The 18,585-nt window shown below is 36.9% G+C and overlaps 1 protein-coding gene across 8 annotated transcripts in view; it reads left to right on the top strand.

The window, feature by feature from the left end:
- The first annotated feature begins 1,190 nt into the window (after positions 1-1,190).
- The window catches only part of LOC122566577 (nuclear hormone receptor FTZ-F1 beta), a 31,010-nt gene continuing 13,615 nt past the window's right edge, over positions 1,191-18,585 (top strand). For 6 of the 8 annotated variants that reach the window (XR_006316556.1, XR_006316558.1, XR_006316557.1 and 3 more), the window contains exons 1-2: positions 1,192-1,623; positions 16,706-17,277. Coding sequence is in view for 1 of the 8 variants with exons in the window: in XM_043724045.1 (XP_043579980.1) it covers positions 16,935-17,277 (343 nt within the window). In the remaining 7 variants the exon portion in view is untranslated. Of the gene's footprint in view, positions 1,624-16,691; positions 17,278-18,585 lie in introns of all 8 variants that reach the window. The other 2 variants (XR_006316559.1, XM_043724045.1) reach the window with 2 other exon arrangements.

Below are 18,585 nucleotides of genomic sequence, written 5' to 3'. Positions count from 1 at the left end.
TCGTGAAATACAACGATAATTAATAGACTGCGGATTTTTATGCGTTTATAGAAAGTTTTAGAGTGCAGGATTCGAGAAGATAAAATACAAATAATATAAAAAAATATGTGAAACATCCAGAGTGCAGTGCTTTCTACAATACTTGATAGGCACAAAACAATTTTCTACCGAGGTTCTATCCCTTTTTAATTATATTCTCAAAAATATAACATATCTGCATAGAAATCTGCAGTCTACATTGATAGACTGCATACTTGGTTGATTACAAATCTACACTTGTGCCACCCATGTTCTTGCAAAGATCGACTTGTGTTTCTCCAACTTGTTCTATTCCACTAAAATCACAGGATAAACGATAACAAACCGAGTACACGTAATACCGTATTAGAAAATAAACGATGCATTATGACGAACCATGTGTTCGATCTACTAGCGAGATTTCGGTTAGATCAAGTTGCGCGTCCGCCATATTGAAATCCTGCTTCCGTGTAACGTATCGGTTGTTTTGCACGCTCCTCGATTAAAATTATCCCAAAAATCGACTCTAAAGATTATTTCACCTATATAACCTATCTAACAAATAGTACGACTATTTAGTAACATATTCGGAGAGGTAAAATAAAAGTTATTGATTTACCAGTTATAATTAAATAGGTTATTTGCCGTATAAATTTGTACTAACATTGATGATCTAAAACGTTTTACAATCATACATCAAGTTGCTTCGATTATCGATGGATTAAAGTATTCTATAAAAGAATATCCTAAATAAGATAAGTTTCTGTTAACATTTATATAATTAATCTGTAATTTATCCTTCGTTACTTAATAGTTCATTCTATTATAGCAATAAAAGTTAAGTTCAAACGTTTAACAATGTTTCTCCAACTAGTCTTTATGATTGTACCAATGATTATAATAAAAGAAATTACATTTAAACGTATTTATGCTCAATTACGAGCTGTTTACATTTTATCTAATACCTTATCAGTCCACTTTAACGAACATACCTGTAGATACACTCGATGAAACGCCGAATGGGGCAATTTCTGAAATTTCTTTTGTTTGGTGTCCATTTCTCGAGTATCGTTTCAAATCAATTTCGTGCAGAATCGCTCGCTATATGCATTATGTACATTGATGCACACGTCCATCTGGTGGCAATGCACTGTACTAGCGGCTGCTGGCTCGGAGCACGAGCATAGAAAGAGAAAAAGAGAGAAAAAGAGACACAGGTACGAGACGAGCTGTGGTGTGAGGTAGCCACCAGTCAACAGCGGAGACGGAGACGGAGAGTCCGAGGTAGCCCGTGCCTGTAGCTGCCCGTGGCTCGTTGTAACGTGACGCGAAGGTGTGCCAAGCTCTTTCGCTTGCCTGTTACTTCGTCCGAAGACGCCCGATCGTACGTCTACCATAGTGTCGCGTATCGAAAGTGTCGGTAGTAGTGTTGTGTGATATATTGGCCTGTCTGTCCTCGTGTGCCAGCCGAAAAAACTATACCAGCCGAGCCGTACATCATCGCGGAAAACTGTCAAGAGTGTCGTGTGATCTCAGACGCTGGCTTCAAACGCGAACGCTTACGGGCAATCTTCATCGCGATCGTGGGGTTGCACGAAACATAAGGTAAGGAAGCCAGATACGCGGAAGTGTATCGGAAGTGAAGGTAAAGTCGAAAATTACTTCGGTCGGTTACTCGAACGTTGCGCGTACAGAGGTTATGTTTCCCGATGACCCCTCAACTCCCGCCTCCTTCTCCTCGTTATCCCCTTTCCTTTCATCGGTCTCTTCTTCTCTCCTCTTTTACTCTACCCTTCTTCCACGTCTCGCCCCTCATCTCGCATTTTGCCTTATTTTTTCCCTGACAAACGTGTTCTTTCGCCGATTTAAAATCGCTTTAAGGGCATCACCGCAATTTTGGTAGCACGATATCCTATCGACGCAGTGAATTTCGATCGCAGATCGATCGATTACCGATTTCGCACATTCTCTCTCTCTCTCTCTCTCTATCTATCTATCTATCTATCTATCCATCTATCTATCTATCTATCTATCCATCCATCTATCCATCTATCTATCCATCTATCTATCCATCTATCTATCCATCTATCTATCTATCTATCCATCCATCTATCTATCTATCTATGTATCTACCTATCTATCTGTCTGCCTATCTCTAACTATCTATCTCTCTCCGTCTCTCCCTTTTGTCTCTTCACGTCCTTTTCCTCTTTCTCTTTCTCGACCGCGAATGCACTCGCGAATGCACTCGACACGCACGCTCTCACACACCGACGTGTTCCGTTTCTTTCCTGCGAGACTGTGTCGTAGCCTTTCTCGTGGTAACGAGTTTCGTAACTTCCCTCGATACAAAAGTCACGAACTATCAGCTGTCAGCCTCCGTGCTTGTACCACCTGTCCTAGAGTCGATTCTCCGCCTCTCCTTCCCTTCTATACTTTATACATCACAATTTTATCCCTTTTTTACCCTGCTCCGCATATTAATCAATGGGATGGAATGGTTGACACAAAATTTTCATGATTCCGCGACTTTCGTCCGCGACAGAAGAACGAGAATGCGATATAGCCGCGTGTCTACGAACGGGGCGAAGTAATCGGAGCAGCTAGAGAGGCTAACCGAGTTGAACAGTCATGATATTTCGGCGCGCAGACTTTCTGGCATGACGGCGTGACCGGCCTTGAGCCCCTCTATGCTCCCCTCTTGCACTCTGCACCTCTATCCCCACCTCGCCGAGGTAATACACGATGCACAGTGCGGATCAGTGCTCCTTAACGCGAGATTCTTGTGGCTGAAGGTTTCCTTCGATCGCGCGCGCGCTGACTTCTTTCTCTCGTAACGCGCTGTATATGGACGTTTCGTGTTCTAAGTGTTCTATCCGTTAAGCGAAGAAGACGAGTTATCGAGCTCCAGTTCGACCTCTAACTCGTCTACGAAACTACTATGTTGACTCGTCGACGCTCGACGAGTGTTTATGTGTTTAAAGATCGATATGGAAATTTGAATTCACCGTCATGATGCACTTTGGTGATTCTGTATGTGATTTCTGTATGTGAAACGGAGCTATCGAATTCGAGCTCGTGCTTGTCTACGCATCCACTTTGTTATTATGTCGTTATCGATGTTTAACGTCTTTGTGCGTTTAAACAACTACAGAAAAATTCGAATTTAACGCTATATGAACGTTGGAGATTCTTGTATGTGGAAAGAAGGACTGTTGTGGAATAAGTAACGAATAAAAATATGCAGAGATAATTTGTTTTCATTTAAATTTTTGGTTGTAGTAATGCAGAGAAAAAAAAAAGATAGATATTCTTTTAATATAGGAGGAAATTATATTTTAGCAGTTTTAGATTTATCTATTTGTAGAACGTTTTTATTAGAACTGGTATGTCGTGTTTCGTTTTTCTTTTAATAAGAATATCACTTTTCACATGTATGAAATCTTATGTGAGTCGGTTTAATCGCTCCGTGTGAGGTGATAAATGCATTCTCATCGAAATGTTATCCTAACGTTATCAAATCGAAGGTCGAACGCGAAATCTAGCGCGTAGTCAAGTTATCTTCGATCAAGGAACTTGGAACGAAAGTCTGACATTCTATCATCGTATTGGATTTTAATTAAAGTTCGCTAATGGAATTTCTCTATTTATTACCAAATCGTGATTTTATTACCAAATTTTGATATACCAGAATTATGAAAACTATATTATGAACGATGCAAGGATTACACTGTTACGTAGACTAAAAATTATGTAAGAATAATTAGCTATCCTTTTTAGGTTATCCTTTAAGGTTACGATCCTTTCATCTCAATATAACTTTTTTTATTTTCCTCTAACCTAAACTATAGTACTTCTCATTCGCACTTCACTTCACGATGAAGTTTTTATAATGGTAAATTGTACGAATTAATAAAACACTCCATTTACAAGAACTATTTCGAAAATGTAAACTATCGTTGAGTTGAATCGATTTAATATATAGTGTATAGCGTACAATAATCTTTTTATGTTTGAGTTTATAATTTCTTGTTAATTCATATATAAATGTGTGTGTGTGTGTATTTTTATTTATTAGAGCTCGTGACAAGAGAGTATAGGCAATTGGAGGGATTAGTGATAGTATATATAGATATTTAGTATAGGAGAGATAGAGAACGAAGGAGTAAAAATAGGGTTGTAGACTGGTGAAGAAATTGGAAAAGAAGAAAAAGGACAGTGCGAAGATAAAGTGCATAGCTAATTAACTAGGTAAATTAGATGAAAAGGTAAAGATTTGTGCAATAAATAATGGATAGACGTATATACATATAATGGTTAGTAGTTGGATAACGTTACGTTAATACGTTAGATTGAATAGAACAATAGCAAAATAACAAAATAGGAAAGTAGCAAGATAAGGGGGTAAAACAAGGTTGTGCATTTAGATAAGCAGTAAGGAAAATAATTACAAAACGAGTTCATCTTAATAATAATACGACATATGGTATACAATTAAAGTTATACAACTTTCTCAAACAATTTAATAATGCTTTCTGTTCTACAAGATGTATGTTGCTAATAATTCTTTACTAAAATTGTAACGTATCGTATCGTATCGTATCGTATCGTATCGTATCGTATCGTATCGTATCGTATCGTATCGTATCGTATCGTGTTTCTTTATTACATGTACGAGGCTTGCGCCTATTACAATCAATCATTTTTGAGTATGTACACGAGCACTCTTGATGTATTTTGTTTCTACTTTAATTTATTCCTTGAAGCTAAATCTTAATTTACTATTTGAATTCTTCTTATATTCTTTATTGAAATAATGAACTAAATTGAGAAAGACAAACGAAAACGGTTGAGGGAATAGGGAGAAGTAGAAGAACGCAAGAAAATCACTGACTCGAGGCTGGCTGTTACAGAAAAAAGGAAACGGGATCAAATGAATGGGGCGTTAGCCTATAGCGGTATACGTGAGAATAGCGAACACAATCGGTAATGACGTTATTGATACAAATTTGAGCACCGACATACTTTCTTCTAGACCTATCATGCCGCTTATCATTTTTTTTTAAATAGTACATCTCTCGTTTCAATAATTTTCCAATATGCTGTCAAGGTCATTAACCCGAGTAAAGCGTTGCGAAGATTTCAATTAGGTGTCGCCGTATGTTAAAAAGTTATTATCATATTGAAAAGTTTATACTACGATTATTTGATATTTCGATGTATTATAATTGAATGTAATAATATTATACTTTATTAATAGTTACAAGATAAGAGTGATGCAAATCCAATTTTAAGTTAATCAAGAATCAGCTTATATTTCAATGTAAATAATATACGGGAAACTTGATGTACTTTCGTTTAAACATTTTTTTTTAATAATAACTTTTTAATGAACGGCGACACTCAAGCAAAACCTTTGTAACACAGCCCGGGGTGATGACCTTGACAACATGTTAAAGAATCATCGACATCAGAGATGGCAGAGCTGGTTTTGTGAACATTTACCAATAATAATGATAAAAATTCGCTCCACGATTAATATCATTGAAATTTGTTCGATATAATCTATTTTCAAGAGTATTGCCGTTTCAAAAGTATTTAATATTTATATCTACCTGCGGTAGATAATTGCTTTATTAAGATTACTAAGAAGACAGGAAGAATTTTGCAAAGTACTCTAGAGCAGGCATCTTATTTTTAGTTATTCCACATTTTCGATTTATTTTCACGTGTGAAACAACACGTTGACGGTTGTTTATGTACTACTGCCCACTTCGGAATTAGCCACGTAGCCAGCCATAGAATCATTGACAAATTTTCAAAGCCGGTTTTCTCGAGAACGAAGCGTCACATGAGAAAACCTGTATTCTATATTTCCTTCTTATTTCTGCATAAAGAATAACCTCATGGCCACTTATACATGTTATTCGGCCGAATCCTCCTCCATCGTATATACATATATGTATTTACATGTGACATGTGAAAATAAGAAAAATTTAAATTGCGTAATTGGTCATGGAATTTGTAACAGAAATGCGGGAAAAACGTTTGCGTTTTTTATGGATAAAAGTCTACCGAAACGAATTAATAAATTGAAAGCAATCGTATTATATTGTTTCCTCGATTTTCAATTGTTCAGATTAAATGTAAAATCATATAGGAAATCCAATAATAAAGTCTATAAGCTGTCAAATGTTGCTCATGCACGATGTTTCACGCTGCGTATCTCAAATTTCATGGAAACGTGTATTGCTATCAGACATTCCGATTTTGCAATCGCCTCTTCCAAAGCCTGCAAATCACATTCGAGGTCATCTCGTGGATTTGCAATGAACGAACGGTACGTATTTCCTAACCTAGAAAAATTCTCTGTAAACACTCGGTCGATTCAAATTTCTTCCTTCAAAACTTCAAATTCTGGATACTAGATGAAAGAAAGATAAAAATGTAATGGCAACTATTACGCGATACACGCGGCAGAGATAGTCTCGATATATATATCTCGTGTTAACGTAACCTTTAAGTACCGACTTGGGAATATGGCAATGCAAGATAAAAGTAGCAAGAGTTACCGTTGGGAACATTACGAAAGTCATTTTCATTAAGAAGTTCCATACGATTCTTGTATCTACCTCCATATCTCAAAGTTTTAAGGTAACGAGTAGTTTATCCGTTAATAGAATAGAGAATACAAGATACAGGTAAAATCTATCGACAGTGGCGGCGACGGGTCTGTCCACGACAGTTGGTAATCGCAACTCGAGATTGCGCAAGTTCCTTCTCGATCTTATCACGACCGCAGAGTATATACTATACATGTGTATACATTACACGTGCAATACGCACACGCATACGCATACGCATACGCATACACGGACTGTCATGGCTATACAGTACAAATACGTATGATCTACATACGTATGCGCGTATGTATGCACGTGCAAGTAAACGAACGAGCCGAACAAGTAAATGCTACAAAGACTGTGTTAAAGAGAAATTGACATTAACAGAAAATATTTTTAAAATTATAACGTAATGTAGGATTGGATAAAATTTAGTAGGTATTTTCGGTGAGTATTAAAAAGGAGTCAGCAGACAGTTGTTTTATATATAGCTATAAAACAAGCATTTTGTTATAAAGAAAAATGTTAGGAAATAAAAATTAAATTGTCGTTAAAATTACTATTAAATGGTAAATGAATGGAATTTAATTTGGAAGAAATTAAATTAAATTGTCAAATATTTATTTTAGATTAAGTCAATGTTTATAAGCCATCTTATACAATTAAGGTTATTAAGAACTTTCTATTACAACTAAGGTTATCAAACTTTTAAAACAACTCAACTCTGATATTTTTTGATACACACCTTATCTGTTATACATTCTAAACGCACTTAAATACAATGCGCATTTAAATACAACTTAAATGCAGGTAAATAATGATTTCTGATATAACTTATTTAAAAAGTTTTAAAAAGCGATAGAAATACAAAGAAAAAGAAACAAACAAAGACATCTATATTCATATTATCCAAATATAAAGAGTTAATATATTGAAATTATTATGGAAATGATACGTTGATACGTTTCGTTTGGTTGAAAAATAATTGTTGTCAATACTGATATTGTATATTATCTAGTATCTGCGCATGCATGTGCATGCGTTTTAAAGTTAATTATTTGAATAATTTCCTTCTAGTTGGAAATCATTTGGAAGAAAAATTTGCAAATGCTGTTACTGCAGCAGATCAACGTAATCGAACGTAATAAAAATGATTAAAGTTAATTATTATAATATTGAGATCTATACGTTGTTTTGCCAAATTTTCATTAAAACTGATTATTATTTACAGAATATATTATTATAGAATATATACATATTATTTAGTGTCGAAACGAATATTTCATAATTAATGTTGACTCTCTGTGTTTAAACGGTATTCGATTTTTTGTGAAAACGACGTAATTCCAGATACAGCTAACTCGAACGTTGAGAAAGCGTGAAACACTTTAGATTCAAATATATAGCACAGCTGATATTTCAGAGTATTTGTCTTTGTTTATTTTGTGATTTTATCAGAGTTGACGTAGAAGGAGACATCCGAATATATGTTTGTCCCGACGCACACAGGCATATGAAAACGGTAACGCGATATGACAATGTCGATATAGAATGCAGTTTATGCAGTGGGAATAGGTATGCGCGCATACGTGCAATGTGCACATTACGAAGACAAATCCGTGTCGCGCGAATGGCTTTCGTCGGGTATACGTAGTGCCACACCACGTACATGAAAAGAGAAAAAGAGAAAAATAGTGATAGGGAGAAGGAGCGTGTACTGGAAACTCCCTGGATCCTTGAGACGCGGATAGGCCTAGCGAGACTTATGAATATTGATGAACCTTTCCCGACGTACTTACTAGCCCGACCGCACCTCGATCATTTGTTGCAACTCGACGGCAATCTTCCTCTTTTCTTCCTCCTATTTGTTTTCTCAAAATAAGCTTTTCGAGCATGTCGCATACTTATTGCTAGACAACGCTTTTTTCTCCGCTCATCTACTTTCTTATCCAATCGACTTACGACCATTGTAAATGTACCGCCGTGTATTATAAATATTGCCAACAGAGAAGCGTTAAATACGAACTTGCTTCAGTTGCACGATGATCGTTAATACCAATCACTTTTTAAATTAATCGACCGATAATAAGGTTAAAAGAAACATTGCACACGCAACGTTGGAAAACGGTTTTGATCGAGAATCGTAGCGAATCTGTCGCGAATATGCGAGCACAATATCCGCGCTTAAAATCTAGAATTCGATGTTCTAGAGGACAGTTCTTCGATCTATTCTATATGGTGATGGATGATGCGTTTGGAAATATGCGGGATAATAAATCTGTATTTAATTAAGCAGACACGCGACTATAAATGCAATTAGGCGGTGATGTCGACAAGTCGAGGGGAAAGTAACGCAGAAACGCAACATTCCTTTACGTTCTAGTAGAAATGTATGATACGCGACGATATAATTAATTTTTATTTACTTTGGGGTTAGGTTGACAGCATTTGACAGCATTTGACAGCATTTGACAGCATTTGACAGCATTCGACAGCATTCGACAGGATTCGACAGCATTCGACAGCATTCGACAGCATTCGACAGCATTCGACAGGATTCGACAGGATTCGACAGGATTCGACAGGATTCGACAGGATTCGACAGGATTCGACAGCATTCGACAGGATTCGACAGGATTCGACAGGATTCGACAGCATTCGACAGCATTCGACAGCATTCGACAGCATTCGACAGGATTCGACAGCATTCGACAGCATTCGACAGGATTCGACAGGATTCGACAGCATTTGACAGCATTTGACAGCATTCGACAGCATTCGACAGCATTCGACAGCATTCGACAGGATTCGACAGGATTCGACAGGATTCGACAGGATTTTACAGGACGCGTGATATAACCTGGTCTTTAAGAAAATCAAATTTCAACGTGTTTAGGTTTTGCACGAGTTTCCGGCCAAACGAAACATTCGAATCTTTATGTATTTATTATTTATATATATACATTTATTTATTATATGTATAATAAAATTGCAGAAATAAAATCCCGTCGGATTTTCCTTTTAAATAAATCATATGACAATAGAGAAGAAGAGGTTGCGAATGTTACGCTATCTGTATAGAATTGGAATCATGGGAAAGCGATCTAACTAAGCTATTGGACGCCGCTACCGATCGTTTTCTATCGGCATCGGCGGTGTAAATTTTTCTGAAGCGCGAAACCAATTGGACGCGATCTCGTTGAGCCAGGCGAAAACAAAATGCGGTACTGTACTTACAGGAGACGACGGTAGCTGGCTATTGCAGCCGATGCCAAACCGAACCGGTTTCCCGATGCTGCTGAAAAATGCTTCTCGACCGGCTATAATAATTTTAATTGACACTCAGACCAGACCGCTGAGTATCCTCGATCGGCATGTATGTACATATAACCTCGTATAAAGTGTCGTATCCAGCAAATGAAAAATGGACATTGTTCGTATTTTTATGTAACCTTGGTCGTCTTATCTAGAACGTTTTTATTTTTTTCCAGCGCTTTCGATCGCTCGCCGATCAACTATCGTAGAATATATCGTAATACAAGATTGATCGCGAAAGCAACGTATTTCAAATTCACGTTGATTATAATTTTTCTTAGAATCATCTTTAGCTGTGAAAGATAAATCCTATCGAATATGTTACATATGTTAGGCTCGATCACGGATAACAGTTTTATCTTTACCGCTGTACAACGCCGATAATATATTAATTATAAGAATCTTGATCGTACCAAGTATTTTGAAATTTGTATTGTATTTCGATTTCGATTGATCGTCGGAAGTAAAAGGAGAGATCGGAGAACGCTGAGAATGGGTAAAATAAGAGAGAAAACGAAAACGAAGAAACGAGAAAACGAGAAAACGAGAAAAAGGTATATGTGATTAAGGTTAGAAGGCGCGTTCATAAGCGCGCAGCCATGGAAAATATTCGTGTGAAGTTGTTACGTAGGAACGTATGCGCGTTCAACGAGATATTAAGCGTGTACGTATGTATATGCAGTTGGGCCTACTCGAGCTGACTGGCCCGGGTGAAAGGAAAACCCGCGCCTACCTTGCAAGTGAAACACAGAGAGGGGGCAGAGAGATTCCACGTCGAATCCAGTACTTTTTGTACTTACGTGGAACGCGATTGCAAGGAAAGCTTCTATGAAATACCTTAGCTTAGTATGCACATTGTGTAACGTACAGTCTTTGTAAACGTACAATTATCGCACGTTATCGTTCGCTAGAAATACGAAGACAATTCATCGTACGAAATTTTTCGACTCGCGTTTCTCCTTGCTCGCAGCTTTAACGTGTACTTTCTAAGCTGAGAAAAATGTTTGTTCTATCGTAGTTAATAATTAATTATTAAATAATTCGATTGTTAAAATTTTTAATCATTTTCTCTAAACTAAACTCAAATATCGACTACGCTTGTATTCATTTTCGTTCGCGGGACGAACGCATTCGTTCGTGTTATATAAATTTGAGTTTGACAGTTCGTTTGATATATGCAGTTCATAACTGGTTGCGCACATTTATCCTTTGTTGATGTCTGTTTAGACGTCTGTTTAGACGTCTGTTTAGACGTCTGTTTAGACGTCTGTTTAGACGTCGCCGATACGCATTTCCGCGAAACATAGCGTATTTATTTGGTAACTAAGATTTGTCTCTTGGAGCCAACCAATGCGAGATTGCGAGAGCTAGGACGATTAATCGCTAATTCGATAGTTTTTAACGATTATAAGAGAATCAACGTTTCATTACGCGATAATTGCCAATATCGCTCACTCGATCGATGACACTCGTCGTAACGTAGCATTTACGAGAGAAGAAGCGTTTCAGTCGCTCGAATGTAAATTAACTTCTCTTCGTGCCAACGTCGATTAAGAGAAGGGGTACGGGAGGAGGCTATAACCCTTTTTTGTTTACCTCTTTTCAATTTACCCTTTAAAAAGGTAAATTTGAAGGAAAAATACAATAAAAATTTTTGTTTATATTTTGAAGACGATTCAAAGAATGTTTAAACGCAACTTATTATTATTATTAATCTATTATTATTATTATTATTATTATTATTGTTGTTATTATTATTATTATTATTATTATTATTATTATTATTATGTAAATTTGTGACATTTTAATCACCTGCCTCGTGTTTGTACGAAGGAGGTCTGCAGAAACTTTAGTCCGACACCGTGTTTGTGTCATTCTGCAAGTTATGAAAATCATTCGTAATCGAGCGTAACGTTAACCTAACGAGAAGTCTGGATGTGGAACGAACGGTGGATGTGATGGATGTGGTCAACGATAACGTCTTACTTGGCCCGCCTATTATCTGCATTGACAAGACTAACGTAATAGGAAAACAAACGTGGCTGGTCGCGTCGTACTTGCTTCTTTCATGGTCATTCTGAATCTTAATCGGGGCCTACGGTATATACATATGTACGACCCGCTCGAAATAGAGCCGGCGTCGTGTACTCTTAAGGTCATCGATCTCTCTTCCGCGTCACCTGCCATCCTCGTATCTTTTATCTAGGCATGAACCTAACATCGATCGATAAGCAAATCTCGAAAATACTGTAATTATGCGATTTCCTAACTTTTCCCAATTTCCACTTTTTATATTTTCAAATTTGATTTTATGGCGAACGAAGCGTTGTATGAAAAATCTTCTGTTTTCTATTATCGATTTATTCCTTTTTACTATCGTTTTTATTCGTTTCACGAATCACACAGACCCTTGTCAATCGTGCCACGATTACTCTCCGATTAGAGGCAAAATTTTGTTTTCCCTGTAATCGAAAATCCATTCTCGGATGGATACAAACACCGATGAATTTTTCAAATTAGCCACAGAAAGAATACCCAGCAGCCTACTTTTTTTCGGAAACTTTATTGTATTACCAAATGGAAAAGTGAATCGGCAGAGTTCGAGAAGCTAACGTACTTTTTAATACACGTTTATAATTCGCATAAAGAGAACGGAGTAGGTACCTGTGGAATACTGATAATTAATACACTTGTCATTAATACACTATACATTAATACACTAGCATATCGAAGTATACAGTTATATCGAAGATTTTATAGTATAAAAATAATTTTATTTCCTTTATTAATTATCATATGTGTTTGTGTGTCTATACACTGTACATTGTACACATAAAATACATGTACATATACGGATGGTCTTTGAGGAATGCCTAACTATACGAAACATTTTTCAAGGATAATTTTTTCAGTAGGATGGTAAATGGTAAATTGTGCGATTCCGTCCAACATAACGATAAATTGTATCAAGAATTTATAAATAATTGCGTACGGAAAATCAATCTGCAAATTACATAGTAGTACTGTTGATAATAGTATACCGCTTTTAACGTATAAAATATTCGATTAGAACGAGGCGGCTGGCTAAGGAGGACGCGATCATGCCGCTCTCTGAGCGGCGAACGCTAAGCGGCAAAATTGGCATGTGAAACGATGGCGTTGACTGTATCGTCGCTCGTTCTGCTGCTTACCGCTTACCGCTTACCTCTCTGTACGATCAAGGTGTTCGCGGTTCTGCAGTTGGAATCTTTGTCGGCCAAACGTTCGTAAGGCCGGATTTTCATAACCGTCCATTTCCGTGAAGAACAATCCTCGTTTACGGCGCTTTAGCGATCCAAAATAGCCCCGAAAAGACACCCGAATGAAAAATTGTCCATTCCGCATAAAAGAATAGTAATTCTTCGTCGGCAAATTAAAACATGTACGTACAGATAATCGGATTAAGAGAAAAAAAAAAAAAGAAAAAGAAGCGTGCGTTTCAATGATTTCGATAGAATCAACTAACGTAGATTACATATATGTATATGTACGTGTAAATGACTGTCTACAACAACGACGTGTTTTAACCACTTGACTAATTAACTGCCATTCTTATATCGACCATTGATCCTTACGAATCGAAACTATGCGATATCATCCGATACCATACCGATAATATACGTAATATGTAGGATATATCTGACAAAATATATACCCGTTCTCGTTAGTTTGTTGCATTTTATTATACAAAGTCTTCGCTATAAATATATAAGAATAAAAGTATAATAAAAGAAAAAGAAAGAGTATATAAACATTGTATATAGAGTGTATATAGAGGGACAAAGGACAAATTTTTGAAGCGAAATAGACAAGTTGGAAAATAGAGTGGAAAATAGAGAAAGTGAGAGGAACGAGAACGTTTTCTCAAGTTCTCGATAAAGGTAAAACGTTATGAGACTGCGTTCGTCCAAATATACAAAAAAAAGTGCAATCCTGGTGCATCGTGGTGGATGGCGTGGTTAAAGTAGGGAGAAAAGACCTTGAGTCGCGTCACGTGACCACGAAGCTGCATGGGAGTTGGGTAGGGCGGTTGCAGAGGGCCTTGACCTTACCGTCGGCGTCGCAGCCATAGTTGTAACTACCATCGTCGTGGCCTTTGCGAACATCCGAGAAGAGGCCGATATAGCCGCGTGACGCTTCATTTTCCTACGGTTTAATTCTTCCCGTTTTCCCGCTAACCGTTGGTTACACCAAAATTTCCACTCTTCCATGATATGGAAGCCTACCGACTAATAGTTACCGCTATACGAAGCAATGTCGTCCGTCGCTCGAAGACGGATTAGTTTGCTTTTACTTAAAACTTTACCAGTCACCAAGTTAGTAGTATGAAAAATATATATATATATATAGATATACAAGATCGTATACTTGAGATTTTAAGTGTATAATCTAGCTTTGGGTGGAAATTGTATTTATTTAAATAACTTTCTAACGAACGTAACGAAATTTTTATAGGATAAAATATACGATAAAAATATATTCGGCCGAGTCACCTAGCTTTATGCGAAATTTAACGCGTGAGCGAAAATCAATCAGCAAGAAAATTAATTAATAACAAGCATGGAGAATTGGCTAGAAAATTGAATAGAAAAATAGTTGGTCGTAGTACAATGTTTTACAATGTTTCTTGTCGCTTTGCCGCTTCATTTAGCGAATAGTTCTTACGGTGTATGATATATACGTTACGAAGGAAAGAAAAGACTTGTATCATGAGTATTTCTGGAATATGTTCAAGGACTGAAAGAACGGTAATTGCGAAAGAAATAAAGTAATACGAAATTTATCATATAGGCGTAGTTAGGAAAATTATTTTCTTTTTATCGTGCGATTCGGTCCGTCCTACCCGCTTCGTTTGAAAGCTATATTTTCTGAAACTGTATTCAAAGATGATATTTTCTGTAGAAAATGACAAAACCAAAGCAACATTTTTTCTCCTTTCATCATCTGATTAATAAATCTTCGCATCTTAGATAAATATTTGGTCGATTTACAAGATAACCGTGGTAGTTTTTAATAGGTATTTGATTAAGCGATTTGGAACGAATTAACGACGAATCGATAATTGGAAGCAACGTTTAAGCGATACTTTTTTACGAGAAATCAGCGCATTATAAATATGTGTCTGCTGAAAGACATAGCAACGTCTAGCAGCTAGTTGCCTAGACGTACATAATTAACGGTATTGGCTTATCCAGAGTATCACACGCATCCAAGTTCTGTAACGGACAAAGAACGGAATTTCGTATAATAATTTTTGTTTTCCCTTGCTCGCTGCGTTATATCGTGTTGCATGATCGCCGAGTTACAAACAAAAGATACGAGTACGAAGCGCGTTTATGTTTCCGCGCGAAGGTCGATCGGTGGTTCTGCGGGACCGGAAGTGGACCGGCCTTGCGGGACGGCCGTCGGTGCACGGTGCACGGTGCACACTAGCGGAACTTGGATGTGTGCGAACGCTTCTCAGACGCGCTCTGTAAACGTTCTTCGTACACTCGAATGCACTTTCTTACGACGCGACGTCTCGCTATGAAACTTGATATCATCTTGATAACAATTACTCTTTTTTCTACCGAACGTTTCTCTCTCTTCACACTTAAAAAATACTTTATATTCGTTCTAGATTTTAATTCTCATTCGTAATAACGTAATAATTCTTTGTTCTTCTTGATATCTTGATAAAAATTACTCTTCTTTCGTTGAATTTCCCTCTGTACCTTCTTCGTATCTTTCCTAGCATTTCACTCTTCTATTCTAGCAATTCTACATTTCCCTAATAATTTTGTACCTTTAATTCTTGTTAAGTTAACCCTAATGTTTCTGCCTTTTTAAATTTCACGCCTTTTTAAATGCTTACTCTATTTATTCTCTTTACTTTACCCACTTTACTTTTACTTTTACTTTTACTTTTACTTTTACTTTTACTTTTACTTTTATTTTTACTTTAACTTTAATGTAGAGGTTATCAGGGATATTCTCTCACTGATTATTTATTTTTGATTCTTGTTGAATTTCCAGAATGTTTGAGCTCGCGCGCACTTTACTACGGCATTTTACTTGTCTATATTATATTAAATCTAATATCATAAATAAATCTAATATAAATAATAATATATCTTTTATATCTATTAGTTTTAACAAATAGAAGATAATATATAGAAGAATAACTCATTTTTTCACGATAGAAATATGTTTTGCTGCTTTTCTTACTCACTTTCACGGACCAACGTTCAAATGTTTGTTCAACAAAGTTCAAAAATATTATTATTTACGATATTTTTGATATTAATAACCGCATAGTTTTTCGAAAATGATATCCCGTTGCTAAATCAGCTGCACTTTCACTCTCCTTTAAGGTGACTTTCTTCCGTGAACGTTTGGAATTTTCAATTGCAAAAGGGTAAGCTTCTGATTATTCGCTGTTTCTCCTACCGAAATTAACCAAGTTCGAGTTCTACGTTTGCTAAATTTCTAATATTTTCTCCAAAATTCTCGATCTTCTCGAGTAACGGTATGTTAACGGAATGAACAAAATTTGTTCCTACGGGAATCAGCTAGTAGTTGGTACTAGGCTATTTACGCGAGATGTTTGTCCTGTTATGGCGTGTTATGTCCTGTATACGATAGAAAGACACATCATAGGTACTGCACAATCGATATTCTCGCTTTATATATATCGTAATTTGATAATCGTTGAAGTTCTCTGTTGGCAGGCACGCAGGCACGCAGGCACGCAGGCACCGGTCGTTCTTCGATGTGCGAACGCAGGCTAACGTGATTAATAGAGGCCGAGCGAGAGAAAATAGAAATTATCTGGAAGTAGCAGCAGAGGCTGGTTGCTCGAGAAGGCAGAAAAGTTGTTCGCAGAATGTCGCAGGATTTCACGACTGTCCAAAGACTGCGAGTCACGTCACGAGCGTGTGACGAATTAACTAGCTGAGAATGTCGGAGCAAAACGGGCCCAGCGAGGGCCCTGGGCCCGGTCCAGGGCCGGGTCCTGGTTGGTGGCCACCCTCACAGTCCTGGAAGACCAACTCCTGCACCGCTGCCTCCTCCTCTACTTGTTCAACCGTTTCAGACAACTCCGCCTCCGTCTCTGCCTCTTGCACCACCTCTACGTCCTCCTTGGCGACCACCACATCGGCCACTTTATCGACCAGCTGCTGTTCCTCCACCCCTGGCGGTGGACCGTCTTGCACGATCACCGCGGCCCGCTCCTCCGAAACGGGAAAGAACGTCTCTGTCACGACGATCAATGTACCCCCTAATCAGGACATGCACGATGGTAATCCTTTATTATAGAATATAGTTTTGTATTAACTGCTAATTACTTGAATTAGTTCGAAAACACTTGTTCACGTTTGTTGTGCGATCAAAGAGGCTACGGTAGAACAGATCACGCGGTATAACGTGTTATCAGGTAACGAGATTGCAAAATAGCTTGAAAACACTGTATATGCAGTAGCTCGTGATAGTACTATGTTTGAACAGTTATCATAGAAATATTTCCTATCAGCCAGTGTATAGAAAAGTTACGTTACATATTTACTGCAAACATATATTTAGCTAGAGATTATCATAGTATTACGGTACTATTATATATCGATAGCCATAATATCGATACTTGTAGTAAGCACATAGCGACACTTGTCGTTGTGTAATTGCCGTTAAATATGTTACTTTTACTAAAAATCTGTTTTCCTATATGCTATATACTGTATATACTGTATATACTGTATACTGTATATACTGTATATACTGTATATACTGTATACTGTATACTGTATACTGTATACTATGTACCATATGTGTATATAGTAAATATGTTACAACTCGTGTATACTACATTTTCAAACTTGTTCGAAACTTGACCGATATAATCGTGATAATCGAACCTCGTTATCAATCGATAGTTGCAAATATTATAGGAAATAGGAAATTTGCAAATATTGCGTATTATACAGTGGAATACTTTCGTGAACCAATCTACGTATCTACGTACATTTCGAAATTTCTTTTATTCGTTTATTATCAGCGTATTTTGGTAAGTCCGTAGAAGCAAATATAGTAGAAAACATCGTACGTATCTAAAGCTATTAAGAACATGACATTGAGAATATCGGTGTTTAACCTAAGAGAATGTCTACCACTACGTACGTTTAATTATTTCAATTTCCTGTTACGAATAATTAATTAAGATCAACAAGTTTTCTTAAAACTAAAACAAAAATTTAAAAAAAACTAAAATAAACTAATCCTTCCAACTTGTGAAAAAAGTTATTCCATTTTGATCGAAATATTAACGAAAGTAAGCATATGTATATCGTGTTAGGTGGAATAATAATAGAATCTATATCGACGATCGCGTCTGATTGTTCGAGCTTGGTCGTCAAATATCTTGGAAAATTCAAATTTCAAATTATTCAACGAAAACTAATAGAAAATTAGCGAAGTAGAGAGTGTGCGAGGCTGGTACAATATATAACGAGTACGAAATTGTCACAGATTTATCTCTACCACTTGCTGAGATAACTGATCCAAGTCGTACATTCGTATTATCTAAGATAGGTATGAACGAATCATGGAAAGAAAA

Source organism: Bombus pyrosoma, linkage group LG4 (assembly GCF_014825855.1).
Source record: "Bombus pyrosoma isolate SC7728 linkage group LG4, ASM1482585v1, whole genome shotgun sequence".
Taxonomy (NCBI): domain Eukaryota; kingdom Metazoa; phylum Arthropoda; class Insecta; order Hymenoptera; family Apidae; genus Bombus; species Bombus pyrosoma.
This window is presented reverse-complemented; position numbering and strand designations above follow the sequence as displayed.